Genomic DNA, 19,031 nt, shown 5'->3' with positions numbered 1-19,031 from the left:
AATATTATCTCTAAAGCCTTAAGGCAATTAAAAAATTCATTACTGGGTAACAGCACTCTGCAGAAAATGAACGCAGAAGCACTTTCATGCAGGAATCATCCTAGGAGGTGTTTATCGAAGATGAAGGTTGACTTGGATGCTTAAAAAGCCAGCAACGCTTTCATAAGACCTGTAGCTGAGAAATCCTTTGAGATTTGATAGGGTTCTGGCTATCCAGCTGTTACATCCATCACTTACAAAAACTGCTACAGCTCCTATAGAAATTGGACTCACTGAGACCTCTTTGAAATGATAGACTTACTTTCTCATGTGACTCAGAGTGACTAGGAATTCTAAATTAGCAGGATGTATCTGATGTGTTTTAAGCAACATGAGAACAATAAACGTCTTCTGAGTTAATTTTTTTGTCAAACTGGTTCCTGATCTGTTTTGCCTTTCAGCTCAGATGGATCCCACTGGCATAATGGCAGGAAAACAGTCTGGAGTGGAAGTTACTTCCATTCTCCTGGTTTGAACAAATACCGCACTGTAGCCTCAGAAAGAGGCAAAAATGCCTGAGTTTAAATACTGCAAACAGAAATCAGTTACACATTCCTTGCTTCCTGCTTCATTAAGCAAAACAGATACTGGAAGAAACCCAAAACAAGCAACGCCTAAGCAGACCACAGATTGTTGGCAAATCATCAGTTATAAAGAACTCAAACAGTCCCTTTTAAGACGAGAGCAAGACAACTTTTCATGTCATTTGAAGCTTGGTTAATATCTGTACTCAAGAGCAGGGAGACAACTCTTGGTATGGGTATCTCTCATGGACCACTTGGAAGCACTCATTGTGCTGCCTGGCTGTATTTGGCCTCACTGATGACATCTCTCCTGAGCAACCACCAACACCAATTCCTGGCACCTAACTCTGTTCTCAGATAATGTAAGCAAACAAAATGAAACCTGCTGTAATAGAAAAATTCTCAAGTAATTTCTCCAGTGAGGTTTTCCACTGTAAGAGTTATCCAACAGGTTAGCTGGTCCATGTTCAAAAGCAAAAAGCAAATTCAGTTCTAAAGCATACACCATCACCACCTCGTGGCCAGATGCCTCAAGCTCACAGAACTCAATATATACTGCAGCTTCAATTCTAAGAGCCTACAAACTGAATGCCACTGACAGATCCTCAGCAAACTACACTGTTATCCTGTGTGTGCTGCTCACAACCTTTTAATTACCCGTGAAGAGGGAAAAGTATCCTGCAAGCAAACTGCTGTACCATTTCAGTTTCAGATTATGACTTTGAATGCACAGAGATGAGTACAAATTTCCCCTTTTTTACTTTCATAATGAAATAAAAAACTAAGACTATAAAGACAAATATGCTGAATTTCTTCTCCTTAAATTTCTTCTCCTTCTCTATTAAATGCACTGATTTTGAAAACTGCTTCTAGCTCCCGACGTAAAAAGGGATTTCAGAAACATTCCCATATTTACTTTAACTGAGATGCAAAGAGCAAATTATATTAGAGATGAAAACTGAAAGTACTGCCCTGCAGTAACCAGCACAACTGTAAAAGATACACGGCAAAATACTCTGAAAGCAATGTTTACAGTGGGGCAAATAACAAAGGACAGACAACGGGAAGAAAAAGAAGGAAGCTAGAATAGCTAGGCAGAACTAAAAATCAATCCAAGACAACACTGTGTCTTAGATGAGACTAAGATGACTTACCTCTAGCTGGAAACTCTTTATACTGTTATTAGGCTGATCTGTCAAGGATAGTAAACTGGTTTATTGCTCCAGAAACTCCAACCCAATATGTACTTTCAAATAATCATGAATGTGTCCACTGACTGAGTTATCTGTCAAAGGGACAGAGGCTCTGTTTGGCTTCCCCTTTCTACATGCTTACTGTTCGAAAGACTCACCAATAGTTGTACCATCTTCACCCATAATGCACTTCACGGAGGTGATGATTTGCTCCACAACAGGAGGTGACATTGATGTTGCATACACTGCACTGTGAGAGTATGTCCTGAGGTAATCAATCAGTTCCTAGCAAAACACAAGAGGCATCAGACATTGCCTTCCCAGCACTCACAGAAATGCTTCACTGTCATGTCTTTAATCACAATAAAATGAGGCACCACAAGAAAACTCTTTCAGAATGCCCCAGAAGAGAACAAGTATCTCAAGGATTGATTTTACAGTACAAGAAATAAACAGTTAAAAACTGAACAGGAGGGACATGACATCCCGTAATAATGTCACAGGGCAAGAATGTGTGTTGATCAGAGACAAATGCCTACAACAGACCTGTTTAGATAACACCACCAGCAGTGGATTTTAACAAGGTGTTTGCATTACTCAAGCTGTGCCCAGGCTGCGTTTCAGAAGTGTTTATTATAGCACGGGGAGCATAAAAGAAATGAAATAGCAAGGAGCAGGATCCACAGGTGCTTATGTATGGTGCTCAATATACTTGTTTCCCCACAAAAGTCATCGAACAAGGAACAGGTCACAAAATTTTTTCTCTCATTTATCAGCAAAACATAAATAAAACAGTAGGTGTAATTTAGGAGTGCAAGAACCTCAGTCTAACCCTCCTGCGTTTCCCAGTTAAACACACATGCTATTTTTGTTAGAGGGCAGAAGTAGCTCAGATAAGGAACAAAGGACCAACAAACCTTAGATCTAGGCTGCTTGTTAACTGTAACAAAACCATGCTAAAATACCCAGATCACCCTAGCAAAATATTATAAACACCAGTATGAATGCAGGATAGATTCTGTCTTCTGCTATCACAAAACAAATAATGATGACCCTCTAGCTACCACAAGCTGGGAATGCATTATAAAAACATGTGGAGTGTTCTGTTGCTGTCTGTCTAGGGTCAGAGTTAAATGAAAGAAAATTGTAAAGGGACTTGGAAATAAACTAGGTAAAAAAATTTAAGGCCTCTTACCTCTGAAGCAATCCCTCAATCAGTAGCTAAAACACAGTTAAAAAAGGACTCTTAGCTGCTTTACCTTATGTCATGGAGTTAATCCCAATAGCTCACTACCTTTGGAAAAAGATTTATATGGTGCTTTTTTTTCTGGGAAAGATGTAAGAGTAATTTTAATCTAACTGTAGTAAACTCCCTAAGAGGAACATCTGTAAGTCCCATCTCCATTTGGATGGGTGGAAGTAATTATCACAATTAATAAATAAAAAATTCTTGTCCTGGTAGGAAAATGGTAGAAGTTTACCCTCAAATAAAGCTTAGAAGCCTGATCTGTGAGATATATTTTAGGATACAAGAAAGGCAACACAGGGAATTGCTAGACAATCCCCCTGAGAATTAGCAGTTTGGCAAGAGCAACACTTTCTAGCTGTACTTTCCAAGAAAAAAAAGGGACAGTAGTCAAAAAAAACCCAAAACCCCCAAGCAAACAAAACACCAAAACAAAAAACCCCAACCCAATCAACCAAAAAAAACAAAAGGGAAGAAGTGTCTTTTTAGAAAGCAAACTGTGTCTAGGGGGAATCAATTCTACTAGACTAACCTAAGAAGGGGATTTTTCCTCTAAACACACGAAAAACTTCAGCTTTTGGCATTTTTCCTGCAAGTCTCATTAAAAATAACTTCAACAAATCCCTGCTTGCTAGCTCCTAGCAGTTCCTAGAAAGATATTACATCACTACTGTACATTCTGCAAACTGAGATCATCACTGACCATGTGAGATCTAAACAATTATGAGATATTTTACTAGAGTAGACTCTTCTGCCCTGCACAGATTTTCACATTATTAGACAGTATGTAAATTTATGAAACAAATGTACAATTAGGGTACTTGAGAAATAGAATAACGTTGAAATGCTTAATGAAGGACTCTACCACCAGCCCAAAATAGTCATGTGATTTCCAGCTCTTTACCTTTTTGCCCCCAATGTATCCTCCTGCAGCTCCAAAGCTTTTGGTGAATGTTCCCATCATAACATCCACATCTTCAGGATCGAGTCCAAAATACTCCACCACACCCCGGCCACTGGGACCCAGGGCACCTATACTGTGAGCTTCATCAAGGTACAGATAGGATTTGTACTTCTTCTTAAGGGCAATCACTTCAGGCAAACGCACTATGGATCCCTCCATACTGTTGAGAAACAAAAATTCAGTGTAAGTTGATTTAATGGTTGGGACAACCACCTTATAGAGCCTGAAGTCACTATGCTTTCATTTCTTCACTTTTTCAGCAATTATGAACACTTAAAATTTGCTAGAAACATCATGTTCTGCAGAGATGCACCTCTCCTCCTTGCACCTGGGGCCCAGAGCTCTAGTTTCTACCTGTTCAACATCTCTGGGATGCTGACATACAGACTAAATAAGCAGAAGCAACAGTAAGCACAGGAATGTGTTCAGTGACAACTTTATAAATTAATTATCTCAATTTTACTTCCACCCTTATGTCAGTATTCTGATCTGAGATCTACTTACCTGTTGTTTTTAAGAACATTAGCAGCACTCCAAAGCACCCCATTTTGTGCTGAAAGTCACTATGATTTAAATGCCTAACACAGCTATGACTACTACATGCTCCTACTCACTCTCAGCAAAACAATTATATTTGTGCAATTCCATTCACATTAGCATCATCTAGTGAGCACAGAAAGAATGGAATGGACAAGCAATTTAAGATCACAGTTCTGATATAAATAATCAGGTTTGATTATTTAATTTCTATAATCTAATCAAGATGTGGGAAGCATTGTGATAGCACCAGGTGCAGCTACAGTTCTAGCAACAGAAAATCCAGGATGTGAGACCAACATAGCATAATTTAATTCACAGATGAGATTAATGAAATAACTATGAAGTGACAACATTCATAGTCTGATTTGGCAAAGAAACCCAAACACTAAGCATCTAGATCTCATGTGGAGGGTCTTAGGAATATAAAGAATAGTTTGTACCTGTATATTCCTTCCACCAAGATAAGAATTTTTTTCCAGGGCCTCCGTGTACGAGGTTGCCCATGCACAATAGCATCTTTGAGCAGCTTCTCCAGGCTTTGCATATCTGCACCAGAAATTACTGTTAAATGGTACCAAAACAGCTAGCTTGAGCTTTGACATGACTAAAGACAGCAGTATTCCAGAAATGCACAAATTGCTCCAGCATGGAGGACAGACCATATACTCAACAAGCACAGGCTTCGTCTAGCTGCGGGCCCATGGATGAGATTGAAGGGAGTGGGTGACTATGAACTCCAAGGAAGAATTTCATAATCCTATGCTAAAAGCATAAATTAGAGCATTAGGCACAAACCAGGAAATGGGGGGGAGGGGGCAAAGAAAAAAGAATATCTCATTTTGATGAAAAGAGAAAGCCATTTAGATAGTAAGAATGTCCTTGTGGATAGAAATAATTAAAAAAAGAACAAGCAAGGTCAAGGATCATCAACTAAAGATAAGTAAAAGATAGATCAAAGTGCATAAAGAGAAGTGGGGCAGTATACTTTTTTATTCCTTCATTTAAAATTGAAGGGACTGGAGGTGTGGAACACGAAGCTTCTAAACCAAAAACAGAAAAGAAAGAAAAGAGAACCACCAGTGTAGGAAAGAGAACAGTGTTCAGCATATCAGAAACCAGACAGATGAAGCTGTTAGTAGCAATGTATTCTGAAACCATACTAGCTTTGGCTACAAACCCTTGACACAATCCTAAAAGATCTAAATAATGTGAACAAATAAATAGACATGAAATCAGTCCTGAAAAAAAATCTTTGAGGAAAGGAGTGGAGATGGGATTATCAAAACGTAAAACCCAAAGTGCTGAGTAGAGACAGATATAAACACTAGGGCATGAAAAAGAACACAATTAATCATGAAAAGAGAACTGGTAGACTAGGGCAGTTGTAGCAGCAAGAGCAGCTGGTGAACTAGAACTAGGCTAGAAATTATACAGCAAAGTAGGTCAGTTAATAGACCGTTAAAGGACAGATAGTGTTCAGAAAAAGTCAACGAAGAAAGCAGCGTAGTCCCTGTCTCCAAAAAATCTCCCAATGAAGAAAAGATGAGTTTAGTGCAGTTAGGGAGAACAACGGAAAACAGATGTCTGCTCTGACCTCTCAAGAAAGAGGGAAAGACTGGGAACTAGGTCTGACCTTAATAAAAAGGACAAACTACAGAATGAGGCAGGAAAAAATAAAAACATTGAACAAGGATTTTAAGGCGGATTTTTCATTTCCCCCTCTTGTAATTTCTAAAAAGCAGAATATGAATAAAGCCATTAATCTCTCAGGGAAATCAAGTTAACTAAGGCAGCACAAAGTATAACAAGAGTAGGACTGAGAACACATACAGAAATATAAACTGAACATCATCTTGACAGGCCAAGACCATTGTTTGCATTTTGCCTTCTAATCTACCATTCCATTCTCTTGCACAGAACCCCACCATCTATAATTTTTCTAGAATTTTCCCCAATCTCACCACTGCTAGTTTGTATCCCATTCCCTCAGATCATCTATTCTTCATCAGAGCAGAGCTTCTAAGTCCTTCTACTCATAGCCAGAACTATGTTCTAACCAGTGATCTTTGAAATTCTGGAAATGGATGCAATGTTCAGAAGTATGCCTGTACAAACGCAGAAGTAGAACGCAAAGCTTTTGTGATCTTGCTCAGCAACAAAGATTTATGAAGAATTAAAAAAAAATTACTAATGTTATAATAAGCTCTACATTTTTGTAAAGACAATTATTCAAACTATAGAGAACAAGAAAGAGAGAACACAAAAGAAACAGTAAGCACAGCAGAGAATCCACTACCAAATAGGACAAAGAAAGAAAAATAATTGCAGCCACGCAAGCTTTGCTGTCACCACCACACACTTCAAAGAGAGCAAAAGTCATCATGATCTCAGAGACTGACACTATAAAGAGTACTAGGAGTAGCTGAAGAATGAAGGTAGTGGCTTTATTAATCAAGGACAACTGGTGCCTCATTCACTGAGAGTAAGGGAAGGAAATCCTAGGTATCTTTAATGTGAAAGTTATTATAAATACCTCATTCGGAGGAAGATGAAATTAGTAAAGTAAAAAAATCTGTGTATTTCAGAAACAATACTTAAAGCAAGTAACTCAGTGAAATTAATCTACACTTCACATCCCAAAAATTCCTTTAGTACTACATTGTACCAATTCATGACTGTGTAGTTTAGCTAGGACATCTGCAACCATAAGCTTTTGTTACTGTAGGATAACGTTGGCATCTGGTTCTAAATTTAAACTTTCTTATCCCCCAAATTGTAACCTAGACCCCTACAAGATTGCATTATTATGTGACATGGACTCTTTGAATAGTTTAATCATGCTGAGCTATCCAAGTAACAAGAAGCTATGTTAAAACACCAGTGCCCCTACACCTGCCGAAGGGCAGCATGTTTCTCTTCATATGCAGAAGATGTAAGCCAGAACAGCCTCAGGATAAAAGTGTTATTAGTTGGGACTGAATATATAAAAAAATATCCAATACAGGATGATTAAATTCTCAGTAGCAGCAGTCTCCTGACCTTTCTGGTAGCCAGCAATTGATTTCCTTGCATGAAATTGGATTTCCAGCTATTAGAAGATACAAGAGCGTGTATCCTATCTACAGCACCTGCAAAAAGGCAGAGTCCACCATCTGATACTTACTGTTGTGCTTAAAGATTCGAATAGTTGCTCCTGACAGTCTTGCTCCAAGCACTAGTGATGCATGATTCAGTTCATCACTCAAAATCAGACAGCCCTGAATCAGAAGGGGAAAGAGGAAGATATTGAAAAGGTTATGTTTCACAGCCAAGCGTATAACACCTTTCAGCTCTGAACTGCTTACAGATCATTTAAGGAAAAAAAATCCAACATAAATGTAGCTAGACCAGGTAAGACTTGCTAAGACAAAATTTGCAGCCTTAGTATGGCAAATAAAAATACACAACTGCTCTTAACTGAAAGAACCACTTAAGTCTCACCTTTCCCAGAAGTGCAGCAGCTGAACCTGCCTGAATATCTCATGCTGATGATAAGTACTCATGCTCCTACTCAGTCAAGTAAAACAGAGAGCAGAGAAGCTTGCCCCAGTTCATTCAGCAAGTGTAGGGTGGTGCTAAGAAACAGGCCACCAAAGTCCTAGATTAAAGGCCTTATCAAAGTTGCACTATTTCTTACATTAGGAGGCAACCATTTACTAAACCCATGTGTAGATGGAGGTAACATAAAAGAGACAGGAGGTGGAAAACAAAATTGCATAATGAAATTGAGAAGTTTTCTGAAGCCATTAAATATGACATTGAATTTGTTTGCTTTTTCAAAAAAGGGAAGATAAATTCTTGGACAAATATTAAAACAGGATAGGCCTGTTTTTAGAGCAGTTGATGATTTTTTTTAATTATTTATATGCTTAATATTTATTTTTTTTTTAATTGTGTACAGTGTTATGATACTGAGGACTTACCAGTAACTGACCAGATCATTTGAGGATTAATATGTAAGGGAACAACAATATTTCTAAATAACCTTGACCCATTCCAGTTACTATGCAAGTGTTCTGCAACTCTAGAAGTGACTTTGTTCAGTTAAAAGTCCAGAAAGCATGTCAAGATGCTGATGATTTACCACTAACACTTGCTCATTCTATGCTTGTCTGATAACCATTGGTGGAGGGAAGAATCAAGATTTCTTCTCTGCAATGGGAGTTACTAGAAAGGACTGTGAAAAGCATTGCCTATAGTTACACAAGGTGTCACAGACAATAGGACTATTTTCTCCGTAATAAAGGAAATTTTGCAGTAGAATGGCAATGAACCTAGGAACATTCTACATCCTGAGAAAGCTCAAGACTGGTTTTCCCTGGAAACTGCAGCAAATGTCAAGTGTCCATACTGCTGCTACAAACATGGCATATTTCAGAGACTTTGGCATAAGAAGTATGAAAATCTTCAACTAGCATTTGCTCTTTGAACTACTATACCAGACAAAGAGTATGTATATTACATCAGAGGCCACTGCTGTCAAACACTACTGTATGAGAAAACCCAAATATAATAATCCAATAAGTGCATACTTCTTAAATAGTAGAAAGTAGAAAAAGTGATACATTAAAAAAAAAGGAAGAAGAGATTACAAGTCTAGAAGGAGCTTCTCCATAAAAAAAAAAGGACAAGCTTTTGGTGGAGAAAGTAGGTTTAACAAATTAACGAGCAACCTCTTTTCATCTGCTGTGGCAATCCGAAACTCTGCTATTAGCAGAAAAGGAATTTATAGGATTATGTAACAGGCTGTGGGCCACAGGGGCTGAGGGAAATCCCACCATCTAAGGACCAGACAAGACCCATTGATATTCATCCGTGTTGATTCATCCTGTCTCCTGCAGCAGGACATGGAAAGACTGTGTGATAATGCTATCGGTCCATGCAGGAGCTCTTTTGTTTTCTCCCTTCCCCCTTGTAATCCTTGTTGCGGGAAATATTAACCATTTTTCCCCCATATGTAATCCTTGTTACTGGAAATGCTAATCAATTGGGTATTCCCCTAGTTGGCATAATCCAGCCTCCTCATTAGCATGTTCTGCCCCCAAGACCCTTAAATAGCATTTCACATGTTCAATAAAGATTCCAGTTTTTACCCCTGAACTGGGATTGTCTAGTTTTTGGACGTTTACAATCTGCCACTAACAGAAGATGACATTCAATTATAACCAAATTAATTTGAAACTGAACAAATAGTAAACAGTCTAGTAATGTCTGCCTCTAGAGAAAGGGCAAAGGATCACATAAGCAACTGGTACAGCACAGCAATCACTGATGATCATATGTAAAACTGAGTGCTGTTACTCCAATGATAAGACTTCAGTTGTATTTATCAGCAAATTTACATTTGAGAGAGCATCTGGGAGAAGGCTAACAGTAACTGGAGATAACACTACTGGGATCTAGAAAAACATATGTCAGTGAATACCAGACTTACCACTGCATCCTACAAGGCAGACAAGGAAACTGAAGTGAATGCCACATTTTACCACAGAGTGCTACATATATGAATTGTGTAACTCAGTCCTGAGCACTTAATTTCACAACCTACCTGTACATGGAAATTAATTTGCTTTCTTACAACCAAAAAAAGATCCTTCAAGCATCATTGCTCTAATTTAATTGTCTAGACTCTCTCAGTCCAGAGCTATGACAAAAAGCTCTGTGCTAAAGACAGTAGAGAATGGTGTGATTAGCTAGTTAAAATAACTATATTAATGACACTTACTCTAAAACAGGCAAGTTTCAGAGTGACTACTAAGTAATCCTCAAATTTCATATTATCTGGGGTCTAAACTCAGCATCGTTGGCAGTGACTGCACTAGGTAGCTGACAACTTGGTACTGAATAGAAGGTCACTGTTGCTGAAAACTGCCAGATGCAGAAAGACCTGTTTTTAGTGATGCTTTAACAGTGCTAAAATACAACTTTCAGTCTACACCAACTATATCCATTTCCAGCATCTGCTTAGTAGAAGCTGCTGTTAACAAAGCATAGTGAATAAAGATCAACTAAGTAATGCTGATGAAGCTTTTGAATTCCTTTTGCTGACTAATGCTGATCAAATTACGGGGTAGAGATGGATCTAGGATAGTCAAGTTGTATTTGTTGTTATTAAAAGAGGATTTAGTAGCAATATAAACCAAGTGCTTCAGAATTTCACAGAGCAGAAATGGAACAGGTTGTCCAGTGTTACATCTGTGTGAGCAACCATATTGCAGTAGCTTGTTCTAAGCTAACTAAGTGCAATCACACAGCACCTACAGGATGGACAAGGGATCAGACCCAGCCAGCATGGGTTTAGGAAGGGCAGGTCCTGTCTGACCAACCTCATCTCCTTTTATGATCAGGTGACCTGCCTGGTGGATGAGGGGAAGGCTGTGGATGTGTCTACCTGGACTTCAGCACAACCTTTGACATTGTCTCCCACAGCACACTCCTGAAAAAGCTGGCAGCCCACGGCTTGGACAGGGACCTCTGTGCTGGGTTAGGAACTGGCTGGAGGGCCGGGCCCAGAGAGTGCTGGTGAACGGGGCTGTGTCCAGTTGGTGGTAGTTCACTAGCGGTGTCCCCCAGGGATCAGTGTTGGGCCCAGTCCTGTTTAACATCTTTATCGATGATTTAGATGAGGGGATTGAGTCCACCATCAGCAAATTTGCAGATGACACTAAGCTGGGGATGAGTGTTGATCAGCTGGAAGGCAGGAGGGCTCTGCAGAGGGACCTGGACAGGTTGAAGAGATGGTCTGATTCCAACGGGATGAGGTTCAACAAGGCCAGTGCCAGGTCCTGCACTTTGGCCACAACAACCCCAGGCAGCACCACAGGCTGGAGAGCAGCCAGGCAGAAAGGGACCTGGGAGTTTGGATTGACAGGAAGCTGAACATGAGCCAGCAGTGTGCCCAGGTGGCCAAGAAGGCCAATGGCATCGTGGCCTGGATCAGGAACAGTGTGGCCAACAGGTCCAGGGAAGTGGTTCTTCCCCTGTACCCAACACTGGTGAGGCCTCACCTCGAGTACTGTGTCCAGTTCTGGGCCCCTCAGTTCAGGAAGGATATTGAGGTGCTGGGGCAGGTCCAGAGAAGAGCAACGAGGCTGGTGAAGGGACTCGAGCACAAGTCCTGTGAGGAGAGGCTGAGGGAGCTGGGGTTGTTCAGCCTGGAGAGGCTCAAGGGAGACCTCATCACTCTCTACAGCTACTTGTGAGGAGGTTGTAGCCAGGTGGGGGTTGGTCTCTTCTCCCAGGCAGCTGTCAGCAAGACAAGAGGGCGTGGTCTTATGCTGTGCCAGGGGAGGTTTAGGTTAGATATTAGGAAGAAATTCTTTACAGAGAGGGTAATTAGACACTGGAATGGGCTGCCCAAGGAAGTGGTGGATTCTCCGTCCCTGGAGGTTTTCATGATGAGACTGGATGTGGCACTTAGTGCCATGGTCTAGTAACCACAGCAGTAGTGGATCAAGGGTTGGACTTGATGATCTCAGAGGACCCTTCCAACCTGGCTGATTCTATGATTCTAAGTTGCAATATAAGTGTCCAAATACAATATAAATAATTATTAACTTCACACATATCTGCGACTGTCAAAGAAACTCCTTCTCGTTAAATGCAGATGCCATTACTGATTATATTTGCCAAACCTCCAAAAATTCATGTTGCAAGCAGCTTTACAATTGAAAATGTACATAGGACATGCAGAGAGACACAAAGAGTAGCTCAAAAATATTAAAAAAAAAAGCACCCACGAGTCTAATCAAGCCTGGGAATCTCTGAGCTTTACTGAGGACTCAATCAAAGCATTGCCAAACAGGTTGTGCACACACTTAATTGTGTACTGGGTGGTGTCAGAATTCAGGTTTTATGTGAGTCCTTATTTGCACCCAATGAAGAAATCAAATGTGCAGTGAGAAGCAACTTCAGGCAGCCAAAAAAATCATTCAGTGAACATTCAGAACTTCAAAATGGCTCATTTGACAAGAACTCTTTTCTTCAGAAGAGTGCATCTCCTGTTTGGAGTATAAGGGCATATATATTTGAGTATAAGGGCACTTGAAGTATTATGAGACAGAAGCTTCTTACTTCTTTATTTCAAGTGTGTGAAAACTAAGTATCCTCATGACTAACACAGTACCGACTGCTGTACCATTTATGAAAAGAGTGGGTTTATTAAATGTATAAGTGAGGTGCATGAAAACAGGTATGTTACATGCCATGAAATTTAGTGTTCAGATTTTCTCAGTGGTTGTAAAAGCCTGTTGAAGTTCAAATGTGAAAACTCAGGACCTGAGAAAGGTTATTCTCATATGGTATTGAAGATATACAGTGGGCTTCATATACACAGAGAAAAAGATGGAGTAACTTTGCAGTAATGGCTAATTTGTACTGACTTACAACAGTCAGCAATCTACTGAAATGAATCTGACAGTGTGTTCTGAATCTTAAAAGTCTCACAGAAATCATTAATCATTTTTCTGCTGAACAGAAAACTGAAGAGATGTGGAAAGATAAACAGCCAAAAAATGCAAGTAAAAGACATGTCAGAAGTAACACATGTTGCTCAGATTCATAGCACTGCAGAGGTATTTGACTCCAGAAAGACTAGATTTGAAGCAATGAATTTCTCTCTGGCATCAGACTCAAAACTTTTTTTTATTATGGAAAGCACTTGATATTTAAAACTTAACAGACCAAAAGAAGACAGTACTGCTACATTGTTACAAAAAAGGACAGCATGGAGGAAGACACTTCATCTAATCCAAAAGGGAATTCCCAGGAAGAAGAGTTGCCGGGAAGAACAAGGCAGAAAATTTATAATCTGTAGATATCACAAGTGGAAGAATTTACAAAGTGATCTCAGTAAATGGAAAAATAAATAAATTAAATAGAAGGAAAATAGGCAGAGACAAAGAATTCCTATAGACTAGTAGTATTAGGCCGACAGTGAATTATTTTCAAAAGAGGGTTCTAATTCTCGCAGTATTATTTTCAAGAGGGTTCTAGTACTTGCAGGATTTTACTCCACAGAGAAACTAAGAGAAAATATATTTTGCATCAGAAGATGCAAACAAAAAGTTCTCTTCCATTTCATTTTCCAGTAACTAAAAAAGCATAGTTGGAGATTCTGGACACAGACTGCACTGTCTACTGTTTTATGGGTCACACAGTAGACATGAGTCCTTACAGTTGACCTTGTTTCTCTCAAATAACTTTTGTATGACGATTTTGCTCCTTCAAAGGGAGGATTTTTCAGCTCTCACTCAAAGATAATAAATTCCCTATGTACCAACATGCAATTCCACTTATCTGACACAGTCACTTCTTAGTGTCTCAAAAGCATCAAAATACCTTCAGCCAGTCAGCCTATTAATCAGCCACCATTTCACAAACCAATGAGTAGCCTGAGGAAGCAAGCCTTAATATGTTAGGCTCTCTCCCAGACAGACAGCAAGTTCTGGGCTGCTACTGGTCCCATGGGTGCTGTTTCTCAAAGAGATTTTTGGCAAAGGTCAGACCTATAGTTTCTATAGAGAATATCTGCAGGGGTTGCCACTGAAGAAAAACAAAAGCAAACAAGCAGCTTTTAGAAAAATTAACCAGTAGAGTCTTTGTTAGATGAGCTTTTGTCCATGACTTAAGCCATACCTTGCCAACTAAAGCAGGAATGTTCATAGAGTTGGTTGCAAACCCCATTCCATACGCCATTGCAGATTCCACACCTAGGAACCTGGCAACTAGCTTTTCCAGCTCCTCATGCTTGTCCAAGTTTCCTGCACATAAAAAAATTAGAAATTCAGAGTGAGGAAAAGCTTTTGCTATTGCTAACTTCTACAAGAAGGATTTCCACCAACCAAGCTACTCTTTATTCAAAGGCCCATAAGGGAACACTGAAAGAAAAAAAATATGTATGAAAACATAAGTAAGACAACTGTTGTGCAATATAAACTAAACCCAGGAAGTCAATTTATCTTCAATGAAGTAAAAGCTTCTTTATTGGTCAGGTTAAAGTTCAGTGCTGGAACAACTAATGTTTCAAAGTCCTTCAATTACAGGTACTGAGATTACAGACTTTGAAACATAGATTCGGGGAACATACTATCTTCTTCCAACTTACCCATCTCCTGCCTAGTGCTGCACACCCCAGCTCCATACTGGGATAGAACTTTAGCTGCTGCTTCTTGGCAAGCCCCAGCATTCTGTGCAAATCCAAGGTAGTTGTAGGAACCCATATTAATAATGTCTTTTATCACTCTCCCTGTGTACCTGTGTTTTAAAAACACCACAAGTTAGGACACCCAAAATTAAAAAAAATAACTACACCAGAAGATTATTCTTTTACTTTCCTAGACTATACGCTGAAATGTTAAAAATCAATAGAATCAACTATTAAATTATTTCAGTACTGCCACTCATCATCAAACTGCAACAATCAGTGAAAAAGATTCTTTCCCTATCTTGCAGTCTCAAATTAATTCCTAGAAGAGTTTGCATTTAAAGGTGAATTTGCTATCATATACAAAATTGCTTGAGGCTTCTCAAACCATTTGTTTTTTCTCTGCCATGTTTCCCCCTCCATTCCAGAAATATACAGCTTTTCTTTCAGTTACAAAATAACATCTCTAGATCAATTAACTTGGCAGCCCCCTCAAGCGGGATATCCTCTAACCACAGAAAGGAAACACATCTGGCATTGCTGTGCTAACATTACGTGACAAGGAGATTAAGGAAGAAGTTTAGCGGAAAAAAAAGTTTTAATTCTTTTACCCTTGAAAGCCAAGGAGAGACATAACTTGTTTCACCAAGTACTGTGCTGCAAACCTCTTCACATCGAACTTGTGATACGTCATTTCCAATCTGTAAAAATCTTTTCCTTGTATTTCTGATTTTGTTTCTACAAACTATTTCAGTTCTGACTCAAAAACAATCATGTTAAATTCAGTTCAGGCAGCAATATTTACTCTAAGTGTCAGAATTCATTCTAAATAAACACAAAGTCACAAGTAGCAGTGCAATCCAAAGTATCTACTGCAGGTGCTGTTCACCACGCACAAAGGTATCAATTTTATTACAGATCTGTGCACATGAAATCTTAACAGTCAGGAACCTTAGGAAGTAGAAAAAAGATTATATACAAATTATCACCTTGGAGGCCAAATGTGTTTCAGAAGAACAAAATTCATTGATTCAAAATGCTGGAAAGCTCAAACCAAACGTAATTCATTGCTCTTTAACGTCACAGATTGCAACTTGCTCTTACAGACCCTCTATTTCAAGACAGGCGTTGCAAGTGTTTTCTTAAATTTTGACTCACGTGAATGTCCAGTTATAGTCATGGGAAACTCTCTCCATCATGTCCACTTTGGCCCCTGGCACACTGCAGATTGGACGGTTCCAGCTGTCCCGAATACGCATGTAGAGGTTTCTGTTGTAGAAATTTTCAAAGTCCTGGTATAATGGGACAAAATCCTGAAACACATCAAAAGCACTCAAAGTAAAAGGAAAATATGTATCACAGCAAACTAAGAATAAGAGGAATAAGTCTTTTCTGTCATTCTGGTGTAATGAAAAAAAAAAATAAAGAAAACTTGAAACATAAAATAGCTTCCTTCTCGAAATGTTTGGGCATATAAGCTTTACAAGAGAGGTGTATTCAACCCTCAGAGTTAAGCAGAGCAAGAGAACATGCAATTGCTTTTTGGCATCAAACAGTATGCATTGCTCTACTGACTACACAAAGATTTTGAAAACTGAGGTACTCTTCCGTATTTCATTCAGTGCATAAGAAATGCATTTAATATAGCAGCACTAGCATTATTATACATGCTACCCTTAGAAATGTCCACAATTTTTTGTTCTGAACAGAAGCTAGTAACCTACATCATGGCACCTCTCTTCTGCACAGCTTATCAGCACTGAAGTCCCACATGATTTTTATGAATGAGCATTTCCTGAATTTTAGCTTCCCTTCCAACGTTTTTCAGGAAAAATAAGTGACTGCCTTGAATGGATAACACAAGAATGTCAAACTAACTGTGACAGCAAGGACATCTGAACACTTAAGAACATTTTTTTCTGGCTCCAAAGTCACAAGATTTCCTTTTTACTATTCAATTCAAGAAAGTTTGACATTCAGTAGTGATAAGAATGCACAATTCATTTGCTTCTGGTGGAAAAAAAAAAGGCTCTTTAATAATCTACAAAAGGAAAAAGTAGAATTTATGACAAAGTTAAGAGCCAGCAGAGCATTTCTTCCTGTTTTTCACAAGAAAAATGCAAACATGTTGACAAGCATTTTATTTTTGGTGACAGTATGATCAAGACAGAATATCTGTCTGACCAAATACTACAGTGTCAGACATTTGTGACACTGAAGCAATACTGGGAGCATTTATGGCAGATTTTTAATAAAAACACAAACAAATGGGCACTGACAAACTGTTACTTACAATGCTTGCCTGCAGGAGGAGTGCTTTTTTCTTTACCTTTCTATTTTAATGATTTAACAACTTGGTCCTTGCAGTTTGGAGTAAAGAAACCACCCCTTTGCATCCTCCTACCAGCAGCTATACAGGGAAGACCTAGCCCAAAAGTGCCAACTTCTAAGCAGACACAGTTGCACCTAAGCCCCTTTCTGATTTGCCTGTGCACGACATGCCAAAAAGGCACAGCTATGGAAAAACAAACCTAATTTAGCTAGTGATCACTCTTCCAAGGAATCACAAGTATGTCCTTTCTCAGTAAAGACAGAGAGAGGGAATAAAATTTCTATGAGCTAAGATGCACAGAAAGGCAATTATTTCTTCCATGTTCCTGCCCCAATTCACAACACAAAATTGAAATCATTATCTACAATTGTTAGAAACCCTCTGCTATGTTATTTGTAGAGGGATGGGGGGAACTGAGATCAAAAAGAAACACTGGCACACTAGAAGATCAATACTTGAGAGACTTGTTATGTCTAATTATAATCTACCGAGATCCTTCTATGCATTTTCAACTCCTGTTGAAATATCTGCATGAGAATTCAGCTTTGCAATAGTTATCCAAGTATATCAACTATGTGACCCAAGAAACAATTGATATTTTAGCCAAGGTTATTGGCTAGGAGAGAGAGGCTGGAAGTGAGCCATTATACCAACTCAAGCAGGTATGCCTGGGTTGATTCAATCCAATCTCACTTCAGATTACTCATCAGATAGAGCATATTTTCTTCTGCAACCCAAGTTGACAAAGCCAGAAGAGTAACAAGCTCAACTGGTGAGATAAAGACAATCACCCACAACAGGTTGACATCATCAGTATATGTAACACAATATGATCTTTCAAGCCAACAGTAGAACTAAGTTTAAAGTAATTTAGCTGTGAAGTAGAACCCAATGGATTATGATAAGGAAAAAATATGTCTTAAAAGTTGACAAGAATTCAAGGAACAAATTAAGAGTAAGGGAATTACGGTCTAATATGAGACATTAGCTTTAGTTTTTTGGGGTACCAAAGCTGTACAATCACAGCAAAGGGCTCTAAGTGAGACACCAGCATAACGCCAGCTCCTTTGCCGTCTGTACACGCATCCCTCTCTCCAATTAACAACCCTTAGATAGCTCTCTTGAGAAAGTTCCTTGGAATAGGACAGGCAGGAAGTGTTATTTTGGCATAATGCAAAACTGGATTGTCTATTTCCTCAGTAATCCTAACCTCATCGAGGGGTTCTCACGACCCACCCATCTGAGAACGCAAAAACAGAAATGGTAGGGTTATCATGTCTTTATAAACTGATACTGAGTTTTGGAGTTTAAGAGCCCTCTTTTGGAGCCAGCATACAGGACCAGATCATCTGCTGGTTGTTTTAGGGGTTGGTTTTTTTGTTTGTTTTCCTCCTCCATCCTTCTACAGTGTGGTATTCCAGAAGACAGTACAGCAAAAAGACCACTTGAATTCCACATGCAAATTTAATGCTTTCGCTCTGAGCCAAGAAAAAAACACCTGGGGAGGAAGGGGGGATGAAATCTATCAATCCATACTATTTCAAATTTTTGGCGTACGCAGCCACAGTGCTCTGCTGCAACAGTGTCCTACTGCTGGAAGCAACCACTAATGCTTTTAAATGGCCTTCAGAGCTTGTTACTTTTCCAGCAAGTTCTCATCTTCTAACAGACTCTAAGAGTACCAGCCTGGGATTAAACAGTTTCATTTGGAGGAAAAATATTCCAGGAGTAAATCGATTTTTTGAGCAATTTTCAGAGTAAGCACTGACAAACAACTGCAAAAGATATACTGCTACCAAAGGAGGGAGCAATGGCAGCATGTTCTTCCATTCATGGGGCTAAAAAATCCCAAATATCTCTATTCCTGTCAATTTAAGCCTAGAACACACCCTTTATTAGTGAGGTGATGCCTGATGAAGAAACCTAAACACTAGTGGTCTCCCAGAAACCTGAAAATCATAGCAATTTCAAGGAAGAGCCAATTAAGGAAAGAATAAAATTCTCCCTTGG

General features: G+C 39.1%; 1 protein-coding gene across 1 annotated transcript; it reads right to left on the bottom strand.

Annotated features, from left to right (window-relative positions):
* Window positions 1–1,853: 1,853 nt before the first annotated feature.
* LOC135408755 (serine palmitoyltransferase 2) lies at window positions 1,854–16,022 on the bottom strand. The gene is made up of 7 exons (XM_064643750.1): window positions 15,848–16,022; window positions 14,651–14,799; window positions 14,182–14,306; window positions 7,670–7,763; window positions 4,947–5,052; window positions 3,907–4,126; window positions 1,854–2,041 (listed from the first exon to the last, which is right to left on the bottom strand). Exons 1-7 carry the CDS (start codon window positions 15,946–15,948, stop codon window positions 1,895–1,897), a joined length of 942 nt encoding a protein of 313 aa, XP_064499820.1. The 5' UTR covers window positions 15,949–16,022; the 3' UTR covers window positions 1,854–1,894.
* Between the last annotated feature and the right edge of the window lie 3,009 nt (window positions 16,023–19,031).

This window comes from Pseudopipra pipra, unplaced genomic scaffold (assembly GCF_036250125.1).
Source record: "Pseudopipra pipra isolate bDixPip1 unplaced genomic scaffold, bDixPip1.hap1 HAP1_SCAFFOLD_608, whole genome shotgun sequence".
Classification (NCBI taxonomy): domain Eukaryota; kingdom Metazoa; phylum Chordata; class Aves; order Passeriformes; family Pipridae; genus Pseudopipra; species Pseudopipra pipra.
Note: the sequence above shows the minus strand (reverse complement) of the source record. Positions and strands in the feature narration are given on the sequence as shown.